The sequence below is a fragment of the Fundulus heteroclitus genome, chromosome 1 (genome assembly GCF_011125445.2).
Source record: "Fundulus heteroclitus isolate FHET01 chromosome 1, MU-UCD_Fhet_4.1, whole genome shotgun sequence".
NCBI lineage: Eukaryota > Metazoa > Chordata > Actinopteri > Cyprinodontiformes > Fundulidae > Fundulus > Fundulus heteroclitus.
This window is the reverse complement of record NC_046361.1, coordinates 27,495,653-27,521,348: the sequence shown is the minus strand read 5'-3', so window position 1 is coordinate 27,521,348 and position 25,696 is coordinate 27,495,653. Positions and strand designations below refer to the sequence as shown.

Below are 25,696 nucleotides of genomic sequence, written 5' to 3'. Positions count from 1 at the left end.
AAGACCCAGAATTAAAACCTATATCGTCAAATTTCAAAGTTAGAGAGAAACATGAAAAGTAGAAAATACAAAGGACTCTATATAGGCAAAGCATTCACCGCGTCTATTAAAACAACACTGAGTGACTGGCTAGAGTCAAATTTCAACCCAATATGGCAAAATAAAGCTGCCTTAGACAGAGTACCATGAACCCTTTTTTAAGTTGCAATTAAAACTTTTGGGGAAGTTGGGTACAGGGTCCCATTCCCGGACATGAACTCTGAAAACCGGACTTCCTAGGGCAAACAGAAAATGCTGTTATGCATTTTTCAGATGTGACTCAGTCTCACCAGATAAAAACACCCATAACCCATGGATACCACCAACAAACTTAACAAGCCAAGAACACAGAACGACCAATTTGAAATGCTCTTTTAGATCACATGAAAACTGGCATGTAAGCTTAACACTTTCACTTTCTATTGCTGTGAACATATTTTTTTAGTAATGGTAAATGGAAATGTCTTTCATAACACTACATTCATATTTTTCCTTAAAAAAGTTAAAGCAATGTTTATAGAAAGGTAATACAACAAAACAAGAAATAATTAAAATTTCGTGAAATTTTCAGCATTAATTCCCCACCCACCAATGCATTATTATTGCGTGAACACGTTTACATTCACTTATATGCCATGCCAGTTTCCTTCCACCATTCTTTTACAGCTCAAGGCGTCTTTGTTTGAATTGACTTGCAAATGTTTCCCAAGGTCTTGAATTGTGGCTCCAGATTGACCAGAAATTTTAAATCCTGGTCGTCGTTTGGCAGCTGCTCCAATGACTGATGACAGCTGTCTGCTGTCCCCTCCTCAGCATAAGTTAGGGAATAGTCAATAGGATATGAGGTATCTATGTCAGCTTCTTTTTCCACTCTTGTAATCTATGGGATTTAAACCAGAAAGAAAAGGTCACATTAACATTAATCTAAAACTCAATTTAAATTATTGTATTGTTGGCACCTAGCTAAGGGATGTATGGCTCCATAAAATATCCAGTAATTGTGCTTATTGTGATTAAAGACAGGAAAATATTTTGTTCTAATATTTTATCACACACACCACTGTATAATTGAACTCAGTTTGTACCTCTGCAGCCAGTAGACTTTATTGTCCCTGTCCATCACTAAGATGCCTTCTAAGATATTGGAGAACATACAAGTGGTGATCAGTATAATTGGTGATATAAACCTCTTACCTGAGTATTTATGAAGTCTTGCACTAGCCTCATAGAATGGTTGAAAGTTGAGTTGCCCTACCAAAAGAAAGTTTGCACGTCAGCCATGACAAAAACATAAACGTGCATTGATTTGTATCTGTTGAGTTTGCATTTTTACTTAGTGTTGACACCTCTGAGCCACCGTACATTTTACACATTTCATTTTACATCTTTTCCCATTCTTTATTTTGTTTTGATTTTTTCTTTTCAGTGATCAGTGCTTGAACAACAGTCAGGTAAAAACCTTAGAAAAATGCATGTTACAATTAGTACACGTCCAATATTCCACTCCATGCTCCACTCCTCCCAGCCGCCTGTCACCTTAATTAGTTCCATCTGCTGCCACTTATTATCCTCAGATGATTCCAAAATCAAAATCTAGATTTTCCTCTGCCTACATTTACCTGCCTCAGTCATCCACTCCCTGCCAGAACGTCTCGTCTTGTCTCCAGTGTGTTATCGTCACTCTGCCGGTTTATTCTTTGGACCTGTTCTCGCCTTGCCCTCTTTAGTTTGTTTAATTAGTGCTTGTGTGCACCCCCTAGTAAAGGTCTCTCCTGGATTCTTTGTACCTCGCTCTACCTCACTGGATCATTATAAAATGTTAATATGCACTTGAGTCAAAGTTACCACTGTGTGTAATGAATACTGCAGGTGAACCTGATATTCAACCAAACACAGAGTTACGTTTAAAAGGTTTATCATGACGTAAGCTACTGCAGGTTGAGGATGAACCACCAGTGTCGGGGACAGGAACCACTTCTCACAATCCGGAAGCAAGTGGGGATGGTGACTGCAGGCTCCTGTTAGAGGGGAATGTCGCTGGTGAAGCCCAAATGCGATCCAAAGTCCGATCAGAGAAACATTAATGATTTTACTCCTGGGACTGGCAGGAGCTTGGTGGTCGAAAACCAGGCACAGGGTCAGAACTGTGATAATAGAGTCAGGCAGGATAATCATGAGGGATGACCAGAGTCCGAAGTCCGAGCGCAGATCCAGGGAAAAAGATCCAAAACAGAATCCGGGGGCAGAGTCGGGGCACAGAAGCAGGTCAGAAATCCAAATATAGTACAACAATGAGGTCGGACAGGGGTTACGCAGGCTCAGAGAATCAGGACCCAGAAACAGGTCAGGTAATAGGCAGACAGACAGACATGATTCAGAATGCTGGACTAAGCTCACCGGTGGCTCGTAATAATCTGGCACTAGTGATTGGTCTCAGAGCTGGTTAAATAGTCAGATGAACTGGTGTATCTGGTGAAGGCTAATGAGAACAGGTTGGAGCTGCACAGGTGTGTACTTTGTCTCAATAAGCATCCATCCATCCATTTTCAAAGGCACTGTTGTGCAATCTTTGTGGAATAAAGCTTGCAGTGTGTTCCTCAACATTCACTCACAGTACTATATATGTCGCACAGTCTTTGAGACAAATCAGATGAGATAACCGTGATTACTCACTCTGGAAACCCTTATAGAGTTTCTTAGTGCTCTCTTCTGCATTGACTCCATTATGTTCATGTTTGAGTTCATCTGTGGACACATATTATTATAAAGTTAAATTATTGTCCAAAGGCAGAACAGACATCAAGAACTGTATGGACGAATGGTTGACCAAGTTTTGAGCCATAACAGAATAAACAGAACTATGGTTTACTTACGTTGAAAGTTGCTGTGCTGTATGCTCCATTACCATTGAGAACTCCTGGGGCTGTCTAGACAATAAATAAAGCAGGCACATGCATTTTGAAAGCTAAAACTATGTAATAGGATCCAGATATGAATAATGTATAAATGTATTTGTTCCAAAAAAAGGTGAAAAACACAGCAACTGGACTTGTTTTCCGTAGTTGAAGACGTTTCGCTACTACGGAAAACAAGTCCAGTTGCTTTGTTTTTTACCTTTTTTTGGAATGACCATGACCTGGATGACTGAGAATCTTCACCAGCATAAATGTATTTGGAATTACACTCAATAATTGTCACCTTTTATACATTTTTAGCCATATGGGGAAAAAAATTAGAGGAGATATATGTAATAAATTTACTGTGAAATCAAAAATAGCAGGTGACAATTTAATCCTTCCTAAAATGTCAACATTGCAGGGATAATAAAAAATAGTAATTTATTTTTCAGGAATGGGTACAGGAATCAAAAAGTGAAAAAAAATTATTTGATGTTTATTAGGAACTTTAAAATAGTCATATGGGAAATTTATATATATATATATATATATATATATATATATATATATATATATATATATATATATATATGTGTGTGTGTGTGTGTGTGTGTGTGTGTGTGTGTGTGTGTGTGTGTGTGTGTGTGATAAAATTGCATATTGTAAATAGTTCATATAATTTAATGATGGAATTGATGACAATATTAATTTTCATAAAAATATTTTATGAAGGTCATCTGGCAGTTTACTTTTTCAATTTATAGAAATTTTTTACAATTATTTCCTTTATGAAGCTTTAAAGGATTACTCAAATTTATACTACATTTAAAGCTGACTAGAGTGCCTTCCTGGATACATTTAAAAAAAAAAAAGGATGCGTCTGCCCTAGTCGTTATATTACGACACTTACGTCAATCTTAATCCTTTAAAAATCAAGCTCTTTTTTTTTGGAAACATCTTTCCAAACACCAAAGCCTTTAACACATTTGTCTGTGATCCAACCAAAGAAACCAAAATAAATTAGGTTGCCATTCATTCAAAAAGTAATCACATACGATGACTGAATTAAGACTTAAGTTGTAATGAACACCCAAAAGTGGTGACAAGTACCTGAATGTTGGAAATCTTCATGCCATCTGTGACACTCCCTAAACCCTCTGGTGTTAGGATCAAGCGCTCAATCTGGCAAAGAAATAGAAGCACTGTCAAAGACGTTTGTGTTTGCTGTAGCAGTGTATTATACGCTCTGTGTAAGACTCGATTCAATTAACAACAAATGTTTTCTGAATGCATTGTACAAGTAAAACAGGTCCAGTTCACTTCCGATAATTCCAAAATACACAATGAATCAAGTTCACAGCAAAACAATCTAATTGTATACTCAGATTATAGAGAATGACACAAAGTAAGACATGATCCCAAATGTGATGCCAGACAATCTTCAAATGTTTTTAATGCTAAATGGTCAAACATAAACTGTTATTTTAAGACTACCTAAATTTTAACAATCCATCCTCTTGAAATACGATAAAACCAGTCTCTGCAGTTAGAATAGTCATTTCACACCTTACCTTGCAGTCACTACCACCACCTTCTTCGTTATACTTGACCAGTGTCTGATGGCCTTCATCCATATCCACATATGTAAACTCCCGACCTCGATTGCACACAAAAATGGCGAGAAGTACTGTGGATATATAACAATAGTTTAACCACGGATTACAAAGTTTCTATATTAAAGGTAATTTTTTTTCTAAATTATATATCCCATAAGTTTTAAAAACTTATGGGATATATCTTAATATAAGATTAATTAGACATATGTGTGAATCAAATTTTGTTCTTAAATTCAGCAGACCAGGAAGCGAGAGAAAGCTATAGAGAGAACAGAGGCTTTTCACCAAAATAGAAAAGCTGGTCAGAACATAGAAAACTGATGTACCTCAAAAATTGTGGGGTATATATATATATATATATATATATATATATATATATATATATATATATATATATATATATATATATAAAACTGGAGATAGAGAGAGAGAGAAGAGAGGGAGAATTACAACAGCTCACATTGAATAAATTAGAATATGCAGCTATTGGAGGCTTTTTAGTCTGTTAACACATCCTTAAGAACACCCCTTTAAAACAGTATCAAGCATATGTTTTTTAAGCCTCTGTTTCTGCATGAAAAAATTTTTTTTTCATTGGTCTGATGCAATATTCAAATCTTAAATGCTCTGTTTGTATTAGCTGGAGATGGGGGAGAAAATCTTAATGAACAGAAATAAAGGCTTTACAACATCATTATGTGTTAATCCATAAATTGTGTTTCCCAACCCTTGCAAATGCACATGCAAATGTTTGCAAAGTCCCAACCTTTAATCAGCCCACAATACTGGGGGAGCAACAGAACATTTCAGCAATTACAAAACAATTTGATAATCCATCCAACCATTTTCTCACACGCTTATCCCGTTTGGGGTCGTGAGGGGTGATGGTGCCTATCTTTACCTGTCAATGGGCGAGATGCAGGATACACCCTGAACAGGTCGCCAGTATAAATAATGGATGGATGCATGAAATAATTTGACTTTTTGGTATATTCCACAAATGTCTATGTTTAAATGAGGTTTGTAATTGCTGAAGTAATTAGATATAAGCATGTTAGTTTCAGCACAAATTCAGGATAAACACTCTGAGCCCCTGCCCCCAGTACTGGGGATGGGGTTTTATTGAAACAGATATGCCCAAGACATCCTGGGATGTATGGACAATACATTTGGATGATTCAATGTAAGCTTATACTTACACAGAAATGCAAGCAGTCCTGCAATAATTGGTCCTATGGTTGTTCCATCAAGGACAATGAAAGGAGGTTCATTTTCACTGCAAACACCACTTTCATCGCAGTCACACACCTCCACTCCCAGAGTCTCCTTCGCAGCATGATTCTGCTTGTCCTGAATTTCCAGTGGCACTGAGTAGTTACCATAAGGAATCTTCTCCCGAATAACAAGGATGACCTGTTCACCTTTTAATGATATAAAGAGAAACATTTATGCAGTAAATATTAAGTTGTAATGTAATGTTTTTAATTTGTGGTTTCAGCAGTAAGGGCTCAAAGATGAGAACCAACCGTGGGTACTTTCTAATTCCCAGTGATCCCACTTAGTTTCATCGTTTGCCAAGGAGAAGAAAAAGGGTCCACTGTAAGGATCTGCATCAGCATCCTTCACAGGCACTGTGACCTTATCGCCAAGGTTTCTGCACAATAAGACTTTCTTGTTGACCAGCATGGGAGTGTTGTCATTTTTGTCCATGATGTGAACCTTGAGGGTAAATGTACTTGTGGCTGGAGGTGTACCTTGAAAACCACAGCAAAGGTAATTTTCCCCTAGTTCAGTTTACTAAGTGAAACAAATTTGCCATTTTAGTTTGGTTTTGAATGTTTAGAAATGCCTTATCATACCATCATCAATTGCAACAACAACAATTCTGTAAATATTTTTTTCATCAACAAATGGTGACTCTCTATCCATCTTCTTGATTGTTGTGATTTGTCCTGTTTTCTTATCAACAGTCACCCAATCAGCAGGGTCTTCTATTAGCTCAAACCTGGTCAGAATTGGGAAAATCAGACAGAAGGTCACTTTGGTCATCAGAAGAAAAACAGTCCAAGCAACATTAAAGCAGCACTAAGTAATTTTTGTAAGGCACTCCCCCTACAGGACCTTTTGAAAATATCCCTGTTGTAAACACAGGCTTTCCCAACACCTACAGCACACTAACACTTTCAAAGCAGCTGAAGAAAGAGAGAGAAATGTGTTTATGCAGACGGATAGTGTTGGCCAGTCCACTCGCAGCATCGTGACTGGGTATGTGTATGAGGATGGTTCGCTGTCTGCACGAGCAGGTGTCTTTATAGCTCTCTTTTATAGTCTCGTTTTTTGTTGTGTGTGTGTGGGGGGGGGGGTGTAACACTGTTAAATGGGCGTGTTAACACTGCTAAATGACCTTACACTAAATTAAAGTATCGCTGTTCATTTTACCACGAGAATGCGAACAGAGCAGGGAGACTGCCATTGGGTCGCGGTGCATAGAAAGTTGCAAGTGTGGTTTTTCAGCCAAGACAGTAGGGGGTGATGACAGACCCCTCAATTGTCTCATAAATGTCAGGGTTCTCTGTTTTGCGTGCTCTCTAACTCTGCTTCACAGGTGGCTGCAGCTGATGGGTGGGCGTGGTCTGCACCTGCGGCTCATTTGGGAACCCTCTTCTCTGGCTTAAAAGGAGTGCACAGACAGCTGGAAGACGCCAGAGTGTTACCCCGTCGTGGTATGACTAGGCCACAGATCTGCCTCCAGTGCTTCGTACCTGTGAGTTTTTGGAAACCCTGTTTTTGGATTAATCTTGTCTCCTGTCTTCTCCAGTTCATTGTGTTTTGGATTTACTCACCTGTGTTGGCTTCCATGCACTGAGGACCAGTCATCTGAATCGCAGCCCGCTCAGATTTTGCTCTGGCATCTCCACTCTTACTCCCTTGGAATTACCAAGCCAGGCGAGAGAACCCCCTTGCTGGATTCACCTGGTTGGTCTGTCACACTCTGGTTCTTCAAGCTGGTCCTCCTCCCTGCCGCCGCCGCAGTGGTGCTGTTCGGGGCCCCCCGCCTGTATTACATCTGCCAGCCCTCCTGTCACTCAGTCACCACCTCCCATTAGAGAGTTACGGTCACAGAGTTCCTTTTTCACTCGTCCCCCCGGACTGGTCTCCCAATCCAAACAGTAAGTGCCGCAACTTCTGGAAGATTTCCCCCTGGTTCGATCCTCAGTAATAAATCCTCTTTCTTCCCACAGTCATTCAGGCTCTGACGTTCCGGCCTCATCTGTTGCACACATCATGTGCTTTCCCTTTTGTTGAGCCTAAGAATAAATATCTTAAAACTGTTCCTGCTTCCGTCTGTGTTTGCATGTGGGCCAAACACTTAAAAACCATGACAGAAGAAAACTCTGGCCAACTTGACCCAGCAGACACTTTTGGTCAGCAGTTAGCTGCCCAACAGGAACAGTTACAGGCTCTCAGCCGTTAATTCAGTGCACGAACATTTGCAGTTTGTTACCGCTCAGCTCAGTCAGCTGACGGCCGCTCTTACTTCCGCATCGAATCAGCCTGTCAGTACAGCTCCTAGCGCTCTGCCTCCTAGTAATTTGACAGCTGAAGCTACTGGTCAGTCCTCCCCTGTCTCTGAGAACTTGTCTCCGAGCCCTGAGAAATCTTCTGAAGACAGTGGAGATTGGCATGGTTTTCTTTTTCAATTTTCTTTGGTTTTCAATCGTTCTCCTCGCACCTTTTCCACTGATGAGGCCAAAATTTATTTTGTTTTGCGGTTATTAACGGGCAGAGCCCTTAGATAGGCAGAGGCTTGCTTTCCCGACTGCAGATCCTTCGGCTGCACCTTTACTGAATTCATTAGTGAATTTAAAACAGTGTTTTCAGTCGAATTGGATCCTGTGCAGCAGTCACGCACGTTACTTGTGTTAATGCCGCGTCTCTGTGGAATTTCGCACATTTGCTGCTGCCGCCAGCCGGCTGGCGGCAGCAGCAAATGTGCAAGCAAATGTCCAAGCTCTTGACGAGACATTAAAGGACGAGTTAGCGCGCATTGAGGAGCCAGAAAACTTTAAGGGTTTAGTTGCTCTAGCAGTTCGACTGGACGCTCGACTATGCAGCCGAGGCCGGGGGCGGTCTGCACAAGGGGTTAATTCCCCACAGCCAGTTGTAACACCGCCGTCACCCCCGAGCCTCTGCAGATTAGTGTTTCTTCCCTAGTTAAATCCGGCTCTGATTTTAACCTGATTGACCAAGGGTTGGTCACTCGGTCTCATATTGAGATGGTCCCTTTGTCCGCGCCACTCCAGGTATCTGCCTTAGATGGGGAACGTTTAACATTAATCACCCATCAGACTAAACCCCTGGAGGTTATAATATCTGGAAACCACAGAGAGTTTCTTTCCTTTTTTGTGTTTCCCATTAAACATTTCCCGGTCGTTTTAGGATTAGCCTGGCTACTAATTCATAATCCACATCTTAACTGGGCGGAGTCTCGCTTAGAGTCCTGGTCTCCGGGCTGCCTTTCTCGCTGTCTCCTATCAGCCCAGCCAGTCTCTTATCCCTCTGATTCTTCCCCTAAATTAGATGACTCCATTGATCTCAGCCTAGTACCAGACCTCTACCATGGTTTTCAGTAAAAGTAAAGCATGTTTCCTTCCCCTGCATCACCCTTATGATTGCGCCATTGACCTGCTACCGGTTGCTCCTTTACCCACCAGCCGCCTCTATAACATCTCGAGGTCGGAACGCAAGGCACTCGAGAAGTACATTGGAGAGTCTCTGTCGGCAGGGTTAATTAGCCCTTCCTCCTCTCCATTAGGCGCAGGTTTTTCTTTGTAGGTAAGAAAGATGGATCCCTCTGCCCGTGTATCAACTACCGAGGGCTAAACCACATCACTGTTAAGAATAAATACCCGCTTCCCCTTTTGTCTTCTGCCCTAGAACCAGTCCAGAATGTGGTCATATTTACCAAACTTGACCTGCTCAACGCTTAGCACTTGGTCCGAATCCGCCAGGGGGATGGGTGGAAGACGGCTTTCAAGACTCCACTTGGTCATTTCGAGTATCTGGTCATGCCTTTTGGTCTGTGTAACGCCCCGTCCGTGTTTCAGGCTCTAGTGAATGATGTCCTGCGGGACTTTTTGAATGTCTTCGTCTTTGTTTATTTAGATGATATCTTGATTTATTCTAGTGATCCCGTCCAGCACTGCCAACATGTCCGTTTAGTCCTCCAGCGCCTGCTTGAAAACCGTCTGTTTGTCAAAGCTGAAAAGTGTGAATTCCACAAGGATTCAGTCTCGTTCCTTGGCCTAATTTTGGAGGGAGGACAGGTTAGATCAGATCTTGATAAGATCAAAGCCATAGTGGAGTGGCCAACTCCTGACTCCAGAGAGCAGTTACAGCAATTCTTAGGATTCACCAACTTTTACAGATGTTTCATCAGAAACTATAGTAGTATCGCGTCCCCTCTGCATGTCCTGACCTCTCTTAAAATTCCGTTTATTTGGAGCTCAGAGGCGGAAGCCTAATTTTCTGAGCTTAAGACCAGGTTCTCCCAAGCCCCTATTCTAATACACCCCGACCCAACCAAACAGTTTACATTAGAGATTGACACATCCGATACAGGGATTGGGGCTGTGTTGTCTCAACAGTCTGACTCTGATCACAAACTTCCTACATATGCCTTTTTCTCTCGTCGTCTGTTTCCAGCCAAACAAAACTATGACGTGGGAGATCGTGAGTTACTAGCTATTAAATTAGCGTTAGAGGAGTGGCGACACTGGCTGGAGCGGTCCGAGCAGCGCATTGTTATCTGGACCGAAGGTAGGCGAAGAATCTCGCCTACCTGCAGTCTGCCCGATGTCTAAACCCCCGACAAGCCCGCTGGTCTCTCTTCTTCTCTAGATTCTATCTCTCCATAACTTACCGCCCCGGCTCCAGAAACGTCAAGCATGACGCCCTTTCCAGACAGTTTGCTCCCCAGGAACAGGAGAGAGAACCAGCACCCATTATGCCACCCACATGTGTCTTTGGAGCCCTCCGGTTGAATCTGGAGAACCAAATCAGCCAAGCATTGTTGTTGGTCCAGGCACTGGCTCCGCAGGACTTACGTATGTCCCGAAGTCTGTCCGCCCTGAAGTACTGCGTTGGTGTCATGACTCAAAATTCTCAGCTCACCCTGGAATATATAGAACCCAATCCCAAGTGTCCCGTTGTTTCTGGTGGCCGTCCTGGACTACATACATCCGTGAATATGTTCGTGCCTTTCCCGTTTGTGCTCAGAATAAGCCATCCAACCAACCTCCCTCCGGTCTCCTTAACCCACTTCCCATCCCTAAATGCCCCTGGTCTCACATCGCTCTGGACTTCATCACAGGACTCCTGTCATTGCAAGGTATGACCACTATACTGACTGTTGTTGACCGGTTCTCTAAGTCTTGCCACCTCATCCCCATCTGAAAACTGCCCAACGCTCTGTAAACCGCCCAACTCCTCATCAAGTATGTATTCAAACTCCACGATATCCCTGTTGACATCCTATCTGACCAGGGCCCCCAGTTCATCTCCCAGGTTTGGCGGCACTTTTGTTCTGCTCTCGGTGCCTGTTACACCCTCACTTCTGGTTACCATCCCCAAACAAACAGCCAGAGGCAAAGGATTAATCAACAAGTTGAAACCACCCTCCGATGCCTCACTCCTTCGTCACCCTCCGATTGGAACAAGTTTTTGCCCTGGGTCGAGTATGCTCTCAACTCTGATGTCTCATCTGCCACCGGACACTCCCCTTTTGAAAAAGCTCTAGGTTACCAACCACCTCTCCTGCCCTCTGATGAGCTCCATATACCGGTCTCTTCAGTTAACCAATACATCACCTTTTGCCAGGACACATGGTAATCTACTATCACCGCACTCACCCGCACCGGGGGGCAGAACAAGAGGTTTGCTGACCTGCGTCAAGTTCCTGCCCCCCAATACCGCCCCAGTCAGAATGTTTGGTTATCCTCCAGAGACGTCCTCACGAACCCCACTGCCAAGAAACTCGCCCCCGCTTCACTGGACCGTATGAGATAGAAAGAGTCATCAGTCCCATGTCCATCCATCTTCCCCTGCCACCACATTCTCGTGTCCATCCCACATTTCATGTCTCTCAAATGTCATTGATAGTTCATTTTGGATTGGATTTACTCACCTGTGTTGGCTCCGTGCACTGAGGACCAGTCATCCGAATCCTAGATTCACCTGGTTCATCTGTCACACTCTGGTTCTTCCAGCTGCACCTCCTGCCTGCCGCCACAGTGGTGCTGTTCGGGCCCCCCGCCTGTATTACATCTGCCAGCCCTCCTGTCACTCAACCACCACCTCCCATCAGAGAGTTACGGTCTCAGAGTTCCTTTTTCACTCATCCCCCCGGACAGGTCTCCCCATCCAAACAGTAAGCGGCGAAACTTCTGGAATATTTCCCCCTGGTTCGATCCTCAATAATAAATCCTCTTTATTCCCGCAGTCGTTCCAGCTCTGATGTTCCGACCTCGTCTGTTGCACTCATCGTGTGCTTTCCCTTTGTTGAGCCTAAAAATGTCTTAAAACTGTTCCTGCTTCCATCTTTGTCTGCATGTGGGCCAAACACTTAAAAACCATGACAATAAATACTTGGATTACCATCACATGGATTTAGAGGATAGATTAAAGTAAAATGTCATTTAGTGGTGCTTTAAATGAAACAAAAATTAATAAGTAATCAACCAGAAAAGCTTCTTAGTAAAAGAAGAGTTAATTCTATTCAGAGAGATATAAGACCAGAAAAGCAAACCTGCGCACTGCAATCTGGTTAGACACACACACACACACACACACACACACACACACACACACACACACACACGCGCGCGCGCACACACACACACACACACCAAAACAATTAGGGTGGACTGTTGAGGGAGACACCATAGAAATACTGTAAATCACATACCTTACAATTTTATTTTAAAATGCATGTCTTTCAATTAGGCTCTAATCAGGTATAAACTGGTAAGGTTGCAATCATTGATGTCCTTCAGGAGAAAGTTTTCTGTCAAATAGACAAATAAGCCCCCCCAAAAAATCTGAACAGAAATGCATTTTTTGTGAGACCATACCTGATGTTGGAAGAGTCAACATCATGAACTTTAGGAGTATACAATGACTTTCCTGGCTCTGATTCCTCCTTGTGGTGTACCTCGTCAGTATATTTTTTGAACTCTGGGGGGTCGTTAGTGTCATTCATTCTCACTGTGATATTAACGGAATCGGGGGGAGGAAGCTGGCTTGAATCAGTAATTAATTTTCCATCTTTACAGAATGACATGGTTTCAGGATTTTTAACTCCAATTTGCAGTTTTACCAAACTGGTTCTGTCAAAATTCTTCTCCTGAAAAAGACACATATTTAGATGCTTAGTTGTGGTTTATGATACTTATGGTTAATGATTGGTAGAGCTATGGTTTAGTTTACGATGAATTAACCTTTTCTGCAAGGTGTGGAGAAAAAGTTACCTTGGTTATACCAATAATTCCCTCGTTTGTTATGGGGTCAGTGGTAATATTGTACATCCCATCTTCATTGCCGCTTATAAAGTAGTAGTCAGCTTTCCAACCGGGAGTGCCGGGAGTATCCATGTCATCTACCGCAATTCTTAAAATCTCCTTTAAGAGGGTCATTTCCATAGCCTCAGCTTGGTACTGAAAAGTAAAGAAATTATGAATTTAGCAGAATTTATAATTTTAAGAACTAATTTAAAATAATTATATAATTCTTGCCTGTGTCTTCTTAAACTTTGGTTGATGGCTGTTTGTGTCAATAACATTGAGTGTGATAGTAGCAGAACTGGAAAGGGCTGGCTTTCCCTTGTCAGATGCTAAAATAACAACTGAATACTGTTTTGCTTTCTGAAAAACAAGGGAAAATATATTTTAGCTTTACAGAAAAACTGCATTGAGTGTGAATTTTCAAAAAACTGCACACAACTCTAGATGAAAAAAGCCCTACATCATAGTCAAAACATCCTTCAAGTGTGAGTTGGTATGTTTTGCCATTAACATTCTTTATTCCAATCTTTGGTTCAGCTGGTGTTTGTTTAGCCACTTTGACCTCAACTGTTGAGTTTATTGTGTCTTCCTGATCTTCATCTTTGATCTCCATTGATATTGGCAGGTACTCTCCTGGAAGATGAGCAAAAAAATTAACATTTTTTAAATCCCTAAATTATCTTCACAAAAACAAAATTCAAAGTTTAAATCTAAGTAAACATAACTTGTGCAAATCCACATTTTACCATAAGAAAGTAAGTCAATCATTGTCATCAACCTTAACTTAATCAGGAAATTAACAAAAAGTATTTTTAAATTTTAAAATCTAAGTGAAAGAGTTCTTCAAATTATCAACCAGAGTGGTTGTTACTTTTGATTCATTTACACTATCAATGTTTCACACTTTTGATACATTGCATGTTTTTAAACCTACCTGGTTTTATGTTTTCCTTTACATTGGCTTTATTCACAAGATTAATGAACTTTGGTGCATTGTCATTTATGTCTTTTATCTCTACAACCAAAGATAGTTCTTTGTCAATTTTTGTGTTGTCCGCTTTGTCCATGACATCAAATACAATCTGTTGAATAAAGTTATCATGTGAAACAGTTTTCAATGAGTACATATGCCAGGTATTAATAGTGGTGGATTGCTGCTCACGTGATAGGAAGATTTATTCTCTCTGTCAACACGTCTATGTACAAAAAGATCTCCTGTTGTTTCATCAATACTGAACAGCCCGTTTTCCTCATTTTGTACCCTTAGTGAAAACCGATGATCTTTCCCAACAATTTTCATATTGTGCAGCTAAAAGAGACACATATAATCAAGCCATTAGGAGCAGATTATTTAAATTAATAACCTTGATTGAATTACAATGACAGAATATTGAATTTACAAGATATGCAAAGAACATTTATTACCCTAGTAATGCTGTATGGGTATTTCACATCCATTTCCTCTTGTAGTTCTACTGTCGACAAGACCCATCGTCTTTTGGAACGTATCAAGGACTCCTAAAGAAGCCACATGTGGATTAAGCAAACAATTGCAAAAGAACAAAAAAGATATTTAGAGAAAATTGTTGAGGGGATTTGTTTTTCCTCTCCAAATTTTTCAGCTATTTACCCGTTTAACTCGACCATGGTGCTTGCTGCTCCCTTTACTCTCCCCCAGGGCTGCTAATGCAACCTACATAGAATGAGAAGACAGAAAAGTAATTTTACTTACCAAGATTAGTTATTTGGCCATTTATTCAGATTATCATTTTACAGGACAACTAGTTAATTTTTAGTCTCTAAAGTTTTTCTTTAAGTAAGTAATGAGAGTTGAAAGTTCACCTTCTTTTCAAACAAGATGGAGTGTATCACCATGTGCACTCAGTTCAAGGATACTTTCACAAATAATGTTGGAGTTAAGTTACACAACAAATATATATATATATATATATATATATATATATATATATATATATATATATACACAGAGAGAGAGAGAGAGAGAGAGACTTGACTTTTTTATTTACTTCACATTAGAACACAGACTCCATTTCCATCATCAGGATAAAAACCAACCAGTTACAACACACACAAAGATAAGTTAAATATTAAGAACCGATGAGCCATCATCCTCTACTGAACATAAAACATCTCTGATCCCCCACATAGCCCTGAAAGTCTCCAGATTACTAGTGAGTGTGTAGAAAGCACGCTCTACTCTCAGACGAGCCACAACCAGACCTTTTAGGCTCCGCACCACATCCGTCCAACCCTGACCCAGCATGTGATTCTTCCCGGTCCACCAAATTGGTAATTTAGCCACCCCAAATAAAAAAATTATTAAAACCAATGTCAGTTTTCTCCTCACTGTGTATTTGGGTCCAAAAACAAACAGAGAGACAGAGAAAACCTCTCCCAAAGCTTCCACTCATTCCTTCAGAACTCCAAAAAGACAAACTAGCCAAGGACAACCCACCACTAAGTGCTCTAATGTTCCCCTCTGAGTGCAAAATGGACACCCCTCCCCAGTGCCTGAATCTAGGTGAGCTCTGTTTCTGTTCGTGGCTATTGCTCCATGTATCATCCTCCACTGAAGGTCCACCATCCTTTTCTCAACAGGGGGTTTATACAGGACCCTCCACCTGCCATTAGGGGTAACGTCTGAAGCAAATACCACTATTTCGACTCCTTCACTCCAGCCAGAGAGCGAAGATTCAGCACCTTCACACAGTTGTAGTAGAGCTTCTTCTTCCCACAGGAGCTGAAAGTAACCAGCACTGGTGTTTTCATGGTGAGAAGAAAACCACTCTCCTCCTGCCAGACCTCAGCAGCAGGACAGAAACTCAGAGAGAGAAAAAATGTACATGCCGTCATCCGTCCACTGGGCAGCGTGATTCTTAGCAAACCTTCTTAGTGGCTGAGACAGGGACTGCCAGACTTCCTCCACAATCCTATTCAGCACTCTGGAGGACCTAAAGTTTGTGATGCCACTGAGCATTTCCATGGATGCTTTTGTGAGGTGGCCCAGTTTAGTAATGCTGACCTCCACAAATTTAGTTCCTAATGTAGCAGAGGAAAATGTGGGACTTCCAAGGAAGTTGTTGTGAAACAATGGCTCCTCATAGTTCCACATCCCTGGCCCAGGGTCCTGAGTTCTTGTGACCTTCAGTGTCTGACAGGCATTAATCACCGAGCTGTAGAAAGGTGTGAGTCCTGTCAGGTCAACTTCACTTGATCTTAGCAGAAATAACTGCTTATCCAGCCAAAGCCGGCCAGCAAACCTTAGTAGCAGTCGAGCAGGAGCTAACCAGCAGCGACTGCAGCCATACAACAACCTCTGTGCCGTCTGCAGTCTGAAAGCCGCGGTTCTGGACAGAATGTCTACATATCCATGTCTTCCCTCTGCCACAGGTAGATACTTTTAGTAGGCCTGATGGTGGCACCAACACGATGAGCTTGTGCCACAGAGATGATGCGATCAGGTTATTCACTATCACAGCTCTTCCCCTATAGGACAGGTGATGTAGCAACCATTTCCATTTAGACAACCTGGCTTCTACTTTTTCCAGCACTCCCTCCCAGTTTTGTCTCTGAAAATCCTCATTCCCTAGAAAAATTCCTAGGCTTTTTACACCCCTTTTTCCTCACTTAAGGTTCCCAGGAAGACGAGGAATACTCCCCACACACCACTCCCCCACTCAACAAGCCTCGCTTTTTTTCCCAGTTCACTTTGGCGTAGGAAGCTTTTTCATACAAGCCCAAACTTTCTTGTAACTCTTGAATATCTCCCTCATTGCAAATAAAAGCATTTACATCATCAGCATATGCTGATACAACAACAGGGGGCATCTGAGCCAGCTCTTGCAGGGAGAGACCTCTCAGTCTGCTCCTCAGCCGACAGAGAAGAGGCTCGAAGGCAATGCTGTAAAGCTGGCCTGAGATGGGGCAGCCTTGTCTGATCCCTCTCCTAACTGGCACTGGAACACTCAATCCACCTCCCACCTTCACCGCACAACAAGCATCTATTTACAACAGCTTTACCCAAGACAGAAAACCCTCCCCAACACCAAAAGTCTGTAAAGTAGAAAAAAGAAACTCATCATCCACACGCAGGCATGGACTGGTAATCGGGCGTACCGGGCATTTTCCCGGTGGGCCGACGTGCTGTTTGGGCCGGCAGACCCGACATGTATATTAATAATATGTATTATTATTATTATTATTATTATTGTTATTATTATTGTTATTATTATTATTATTATTTTATATATCTGCCTCGTTATATTTGCATAATGCATGAAGAAAAATAAAATCAGCAGCGCAAGAGTCTGTTCCGATCATCCGGCTCTTACCACAGGCTACTGCAGCCCATTGGTTATCATCCCTGACAGTCTAAAGGGCTAGGCCAATCATAAAGTAGAAAAACACCTTCACGCTCCATGTGGAACTTTGTGCATCGGTGTTCACAGTAGTAATGGATAAGAAACGCAAGGGAGGCGCAGAGAAACTGCGCGAAAAAAAGAAACGAGTTCTTCAAACGGACGCTGCGAAATGTGTCAAACTGATTGACATTTTCCCAACAGCAGGCCCTTCATCTGCTCCGGTGTCTGATGTAAAATATGGTGGTGGTGGTGGTGGTTGTAGTCAGTGACGTGCGGTAGGGTTCATAGCTGGTGAGGCACTGACGTCATCAGTCAGATTTACTAATATATACACTCTACAGAATAGACTCATTGCAAAGTGCTGAAGGCGACTGATTCAGCCAAATAAATTTACCAAGATACATGGAAAAATATTGATTCTTTGATGAAAAAAAATTTGTCATTTGATTGGTAACAGTTTATGAGTTATGATGGATTTCTGCATTTGTAACACATTCTAAAACTATAACCCACATTACGCACATTTTATCACAAAAACAAAACATGAATAAGTATCACTGTCTTACCTCTACAGATAATTTAAGTCCCAGCTGCGCTCTTTCTGAACAAAAATATCATAATTTTCTGGTAAAAGTTCTCTTTATCTTCATCAGTTTTAAAAGTCTCTCAGTCTCAATGGAGCTCACTGCCAGGGAGGAAAGCCTTCCCTGATCAGTCCTGTTCCAGCTGTATGTTTAGAGTCTTTTTAGTGCTTTACTTGTTTAGCAAAACTCGCTAATAAAACATCAATAACTTGTTTTGACTCTACTATTTGGGGATCACGAGCGGTGCCCCTTGAGCGCCCCCTGCCTAGCGGCCAAGGAACTGCCGGCCTCACCTACAACCAGTTCTTTGCTGTTTATGATCGGCCAGCACCACAAAAACATGTTATCTGCACACAGTTTGATGACCAAAACACAATTCGTAATCCACATATATTAAATTGTGGAAAATCAGTTCATAACTGTTTGAACAATTGAATTTATGATCTAGAGACAGGAAGATGCATTCACAGAATGGAAGTCAGCGCAGTTAACATGGGATTGCGCAATCCCAGGGGAGGCCAAGCTCGCTGCGGCCTCACCGGCTTCGCTATGAAGCGCCACCAAGGATTTACATGAAAAATGGCGAAAAGTCTGCGATTTTAAAGAAAATATGATCAAAAATTAGGAATATAGATAAATAAAATACTTATTACAAATGACTGAGTAAATCAAAATTTATATTATGTTATTATATATTTTCTTTCTTTCCATGATGACAAGTGAGGCCTTTCTCTGGTTCATTTTGTCATTGGCATCCTTTTTTACACAGTGAGTGCACAGTAGTCCAATGTTACCCTACAGTATCTGGAAGACCGAATAGATCTGATGAGCAACTTACAATAACTTCTTATGATGATGTAACGTGATAATATGTGTGATTGACCGTGACACCTCTCTTTCTCTCTCTCTGATCTAAGAATTGTTGCTGTGCTGTGGTGGAGTTTACATTTTACAGTGTTAATAAATTAAGATTTTGGAAGTATTTTAAGTGTCCACTCTCACTAATTTCCATTAACCTGGCCTCAAGGTATTGCACAGTTGGTATTGCACAGTTGGTATACACATTCAGTACACAAAAAAATTGTGGTGGGCCAGTCTAATCCAAAATGCCAGGGCCGATTTTTTGTCCCAGTCCAACCCTGCCGATAACTATGTTCTTCTGCCGAAAAAAAAACACACCAGCACCGCGGGCTTTAGAAGAAAAAAACGCTACAGAGCGGAGTCAGGATGCAGCGGCTCAGTCAGAAAAGCAGTGAAATACACGTGAGTCACTATTTGTCCTACTGTACTTCGTATTTTTGTCATAATCATTTTTCATTTTCTCCCGTTCTAATCCAATGACATGGGTCGTGGTGGGGCGGTACTGATCTTTACAATTGGAAGCCTTCAGTTCGTATTGATGATTAAAATTATTATTTTACAGCACAGTAGTTATTTGTCAATAATAATAATGAAAAAACGTTTACACAGTACTTTGTTAAACAAATGCTTGGGCCTGTAAAAAGATTTTGTTCTTTGGTTTCAATGTACTATGGAGTATTTCATTGTATAATAATTGTAAAAAAAAATATAAAGGTTACTACTTCACGGATTTCACCTATCACGGGTTCTTTTTTGGAACGTGTATATATATATATATATATATATATATATATATATATATATATATATATATATATATATATATATATATATATATATATATATATGTGTGTGTGTGTGTGTGTGTGTGTGTACATATATATGTGTACATGTACAAATGTGTTTGCTTATATAGTAATAAAAAACTTATAAAAATGTGTGAGTGGCTGTGTTTTGAAACATACATCCTGTCAGAATATTCTATTTATTTTAACCCCACTAAGATTATTTAAACGCACTGGACCATTTGTTATAATAGCTATAGTTTTAAAGTTTTAAGCAAAACAAATGTGAAAATTAGTTCAACATTAAACGAGTTATAGTTGATTTAAAATTGATTCTGCACCTGGTTAACACATTAGACTGAGCGGAGTTGTCGACCGCCCCAAGATGGCGCCCCTAAATCTCGTCAGCGCCTACAGGCGAGAGCGGTCGATGCGGGGTCTACCACTGAGCTATATTATACACTGGAGTGCTAATCACCGTCTGTTTGAACGAGTCGCTGTGAAGCCACCAGCCGCCATATTGATACTCCCTATTTCCCCCCAGTAACTAGGGAATATGTGCGCTACAGCATCGAATAACAAGGATTTTCTCATGTTCAGGGGGGGGGGGGGGGGGGGCTTAAGACTTTTAAAATGTCAAATGCCATATACTTTTATGTTATGTTCTAAAAATATCAAGTACTGAGAAAGTCATGTGCTGAAATATTTTGCATTTTATTCATTTAAATATGTTTAACATTTATAAATATATAAATAACAATATACAAAAACATATATTTACATATGTGTATACATATATATACATATATACATATACACATACTTATATATACATATATATATATATATTTAATATGAATAACATGTAAAATATTTCAGCACCTAATTTCCTAGTAGTTGATAGTGTTAGTACATCCACTGACTGTAGAATTGCCTGAGAAACGTTTTCACACAGCCAGAAAACTGCTTGTTGTTGCAACCAAATCCTATGGGATTCTGTTAGAGTAGGGAGTAGCAAGATGGCGGCCAGTGACTTCAGTTTTTCGGCAAAATCAGCACTCCAGTGTATTATATAGCTCAGTGGGGTCTACTCTTTATATATGTCTATGGTTGCTGCTGCATGTGCTTGGTTTCTTGAGAACGGTGAGCTTGACAAATGGCGCCCTCTTGTGTTACACCACGGTACCGTCACTTACTGCAGCTGCCGTCGTCTTTACGGTTTGTAACCGGCGCTGACTGGAGTTTTCACTGTAACTCCAAAGTGACAACACTGGTACGGCTTACTTCAAACGGGCTCTTTAATAAACGCCGTGAAAACTACAGAAATAAAGACAAATAGATACATTTACAGACGGTCAGGTGACACATACTTTAACAAAAGTTACCTCGTGACCGCCTGCCACTTCGGAGATCTTTAACAGATTAATTATTCGTTGTCCACTCTAAATTAAAATATTAAGTAATTAAAACACCATACCTAATACATTTACAAAATATTACAAACATAACTACAAATATCTTGACAGCTACAGGAAATACGACACTGCTACTTGTAACCATAGACATAATATAAGAGTAGACGCGTCATTGGGCGGGTTCTGCCTATGCTGCGATGCGTCAGAGCGTCCGCCATCTTAAATGTGGCAAATCTGCAGTTACTCAGTCACTTAAACAGTATCAGAGGGACTTTAATCTCTGAATATACTTTGTATTCGTAGTATTTTTTTGTAATATTACAAGTTTATTTTCGTACCCTTTAGCTTCATTCTCCTGAATTTATTCTCCTAAAGAATAAAAATATTTAAAATAATCTAACCTGGACCTATTACTCCAGGAGTGAAATAATTCTGCAAACTGTGATTATTTTGGAAATGTTCCCCCTTAATTCTCATAATATGATGTTTTTATCATAACATTATCACTTTTGTGTTTGTTTGTTTGTTTATTTTTACTTTATTGACCTAGGACTTTTTTTTCTCATATTATTAATTTTACCTCTTTAATACTCACCCAAAAAGTCTGTTCCTAAAGGTTCACATGTGACACGGTTTTATGAAATAATGAAGAACACAATGTTTAGATTTAACAAATTGATCCTTATATTCATAACACATACACACACAAATATATATATATATATATATGTGTGTGTGTGTGTGTGTGTGTGTGTGTGTGTGTGTGTGTGTGTGTGTGTGTGTTTATTGCAGCACAGGAATGAGGCATCTTCTCTGATCCACGTTCAAAATAACAGAACCCAACTTTTTTCTGCCACATACAATATGGCGGTGACGTTGACGTGCGAATCTGCGCCCTATGACGCGTCTACGTATATATGTCTGTGCTTGTAACTCTTTTCCAGACTTCTGCTCCTTCTCTTATATGCAAATCTCGCAGCCGTTCTCATATATGCAAATCTCGCAGCCTTTCTCATATATGCAAATCTCGCAGCCTTTCTCATATGCGCAAATCTCGCCATAACTTTCAACAAATAGTTTGAAAATAAATAAAATACAATAATTTTACATACATCTCAAAATGTGAACCAAACAACTTAAAATACATTATCTGAAATAAACATACATTTTTTCCAAGAAATAAATTATTTCACTGACACAATGGCTATGAATACCTTTTTGCGTATATACTCACATTTATAGATTAAGCAGATTCAAGATTTTTTTTTATGTTTTTGTGTTTTATGGTTTTCCATTAAACAAATACCAATCAATCAATCAATCTTTATTGTCAAAACAAAATTACAGTTTCAGTACACCCATCCATCAGGGAACGATTGACTGAGGCCTTGCGTGCCAAAGGAATGCAGCCGTTAAGCGCATTCCTTCCAACTACCAAGGACCCCGTCATGACGCGTTTTCCTTAGGGCGCTTCCTTTACAACATCTTAAAGCAGCACAAAAAAATATGTATTTCTAAGTGCTAATTTTAGGGTGATTCCTAGTTTTGTATTACACTCCCCATTGTTACATTTGATTCCTTGTTTTAACCCCTCTTAAAATCTGTTGTCTGTTAATTTCCTCAATAGGTAACACAGACCTACAAACAGATAGATACTAGGGATGCAAGTTATCGATTAATAAGTTAATCTAAAGTTGATTGATCTCATTGATCGTCCAACGATGAAATGATAAGTGACCATTTTCTTAAAAACCCAGTTTTCTCTTGTATCAATATGGTCTTTCCATAACACAAAGGTGTAATGGTTGAGTTCTGGTTTGACTTCATTTTTTTGTTATTTTCATTTTTTCATCTCATGTGGGTTAGGTTTGACGTTATTTATTGTTAGATTTCATTGTCATCAATTATTTTCTGTCATCTTCACTTCACCTCCTCAGCAGTCAGTCACACCTGTTAACAATTTCCCAGTCAATTAGCCAGACCCTTGTTTCACCTGTTAGTGCACTACTTAAACCTCCCTCTGCCTTCAGTTCAGCACTGGGCCGTCTTCTGCTATCCACCACTCCATGCCAGTCCCTCAGTAAGTCTTTGTGTTCTCTCTCTCTCTCTCTCTCTCTCTCTCTCTCTCTCTCTCTCTCTCTCTCTCTCTCTCTCTCTCTCTCTCTCTCTCTCTCTCTCTCTCTCTCTCTCTCTCTCTCTCTCTCTCTCTCTCTCTCTCTCTCTCCCCCCATGTGCGCTTCCTGAGTTCTTCGGTAAACAAGTTTTGACAAAGGGCTAATTTTTTTTTTTTTTTCACAATATGCTAAATTTTAAGACACAAAAAATTATATTTTTATATCTTATTGTGCCACTTGCGTTAAATACTGACTGAATAAACATTGTTTTTCTCATGATTTAACTTGGATATAGTTCTTACATATAACAAATATGTTCTACTTAGTAACCTATTAGGTTACTGAATAGAAACAAGTTGAAGAGGATGAAACACTTTAATCCTTGAGCATGTAAGCTTTGAGCATCATTTCCTTTTCTATCACATTACAGTTTTTTTTTTTTTTTTGGTAATGTCATTCACTTTTCTATTATCAATTCCTTGCCTTCTGAGGAAATCTGTGAGTTTTGGTTGAGCAACTGATTCTGCTCCACCAGACAGCCTGTCAAAATAAAAACTATTTAACTGAAATTAGGGCTGAATGATTTTGGAAAATCTAATTGTGATTTGTTTTATCTTTAATATTGCAATTGAATGCAACAGTTTAATTTATCATATATTTTTAAACACATACAAACAACAAATCAATCTGTTTCATCTTTGTGCAAAATTGGTGCTAAAAGACCCACTGCCTCTCAACTCGGGGCAGAAATTATTGCATTCTGACTACGATATATTTCAACCAAAATTATGATTTGATTTTCACTTTTCTCTGCATTAACCACAAACAACAACCATGGCCTCTAGATAAATATGTTTGTAAACAAGAACTATTTCAAACAACTTTTAATGTTTATACTAATCAGAATATTATTCAAGAGAACAGCTTTTAATTGATTTGGACATCAATCCTTGTTGAACATAAAGTGCAAAGTTCAACCAACAAACAAGTCTATGTATTAAACTGATTGACCAGTGCTTAATACTATGGTGAGATTCCTGAAAGTTTCTGGTAAACAAAAGTATGATTATATAAACTCTAAAACAAGTAAAACAATTTGAGTATCTTACTGCTGCAACTGTCTTCCCTTCCATATGGAGGCAAACCAACTTTAAACATATTACTGACACCTAAAGGACGTGTCTTATTCACTGATTGACCTCTGCGATTTGGAAATTGTGTTTTTTTTTTTTTTTTTAAATAGTGATTATATTGCAAATGCGATTAATTGTGCAACACCAGCTGAAATCGTGAGGAACTTGTTAAGTTTTAATATTTAAAAGCAAAATACATTTAAGGGCATATTGCATCCTAATTAAACAGTGCAAAATTAATCCCACACCAATCTCTGTTTGGACAGCTTCATGTTGCATCTGACATTACTTTTTCTCTTGCTACTGCAGCCTGGCTCCACTTTAGCATGAATCTATGACAAAAAAAAAAAAAAAAACTACTATAAGATGCTTTGTGTTCCTTCATCTATTACTTTATTAAACAAGGAAGTACCAATATTGGGCCTGCTTTTCAAAAGGTTTGAATGTATTAAAACGGGTACAAAGTGATTAGTATGTACAAAGCTCATTGTCAAACCCGGAGCAAAGCATTTTGTGTTTCTAAAATGAACAGAACGGCGAGAAAAACTTTTTTGCGTGAGTTCATGAATATGCAGATCAAATGCTAATGACCATATACACTTATTTATGGGAGGAGGTTATGCAAATGTAGCTCTGTAATAACCACAAAAGGGATTTTCCAAAGCTTAAACTGAGAATTGGTGCAGTTTTTGCCTCTATGTTTAGGACCTCTGAACGTCAAAGAGCAAACTCTCTTGAAAAGAATGCCTGCAGTAATTGTTGCCAGAAAAGAGGCACTGGCATAATGACTGCATGGGAATATTTCCGGGCTGTTAGTAGACATGGCTGCAGCAGCAAATTAAAGAAGGGAGATTCCATTTTTTCAATAACATGTTAGATGCTTCAGGTAAAACAGTGGCTCTGTGACCTCTCCTACAGTGCTGTGAATATTTTTATCTCAATAAAATCCCACAAAACAACAACGGTATAGTCAGTGTTGCCAGATTAGGCAATTTTCAACCCAACTGGGCTTCTTTAGAACATGTTGAGCTAGGAAAAAAGAGGGGTTTGTAAAAAAATTGGGAAGCTTTTCACAACATTTGTTTGCGATTTTGGCTGGTTTTCTTTTCTCTCTTTTTTTTTTTTAGTTGGGCAGGTTTTATGTTGTATGTGGGCTGTAAACTATCAGTCAGATGGATTCAGATCTGACCTGAATGAAGAGGTACTGCCTGAAAGTAATCCAAGTTTCTTCCATTTGACTGCTCCGTTCTGCTTCTTGTGCTCCTAGCTGCCATAGCTGACCCTCCCAGCATAAATATTTACTCCAGTG

General features: G+C 39.9%; 1 protein-coding gene across 1 annotated transcript in view; it reads right to left on the bottom strand.

The window, feature by feature from the left end:
• Positions 1-202: 202 nt before the first annotated feature.
• Positions 203-25,696, bottom strand: part of LOC105932272 (cadherin-like protein 26) — an 81,850-nt gene continuing 56,356 nt past the window's right edge. The window contains exons 7-18 of the mRNA XM_021320925.2: positions 13,345-13,473; positions 13,081-13,266; positions 12,685-12,956; positions 6,412-6,557; positions 6,079-6,306; positions 5,752-5,973; positions 4,508-4,623; positions 4,047-4,118; positions 2,913-2,966; positions 2,713-2,784; positions 1,234-1,290; positions 203-919 (exon numbers count right to left, since the gene is read on the bottom strand). Of these exons, the coding sequence (XP_021176600.2) occupies positions 707-919; positions 1,234-1,290; positions 2,713-2,784; positions 2,913-2,966; positions 4,047-4,118; positions 4,508-4,623; positions 5,752-5,973; positions 6,079-6,306; positions 6,412-6,557; positions 12,685-12,956; positions 13,081-13,266; positions 13,345-13,473 (1,767 nt within the window). The 3' untranslated portion in view covers positions 203-706. The remainder of the gene's footprint in view (positions 920-1,233; positions 1,291-2,712; positions 2,785-2,912; positions 2,967-4,046; positions 4,119-4,507; positions 4,624-5,751; positions 5,974-6,078; positions 6,307-6,411; positions 6,558-12,684; positions 12,957-13,080; positions 13,267-13,344; positions 13,474-25,696) is intronic.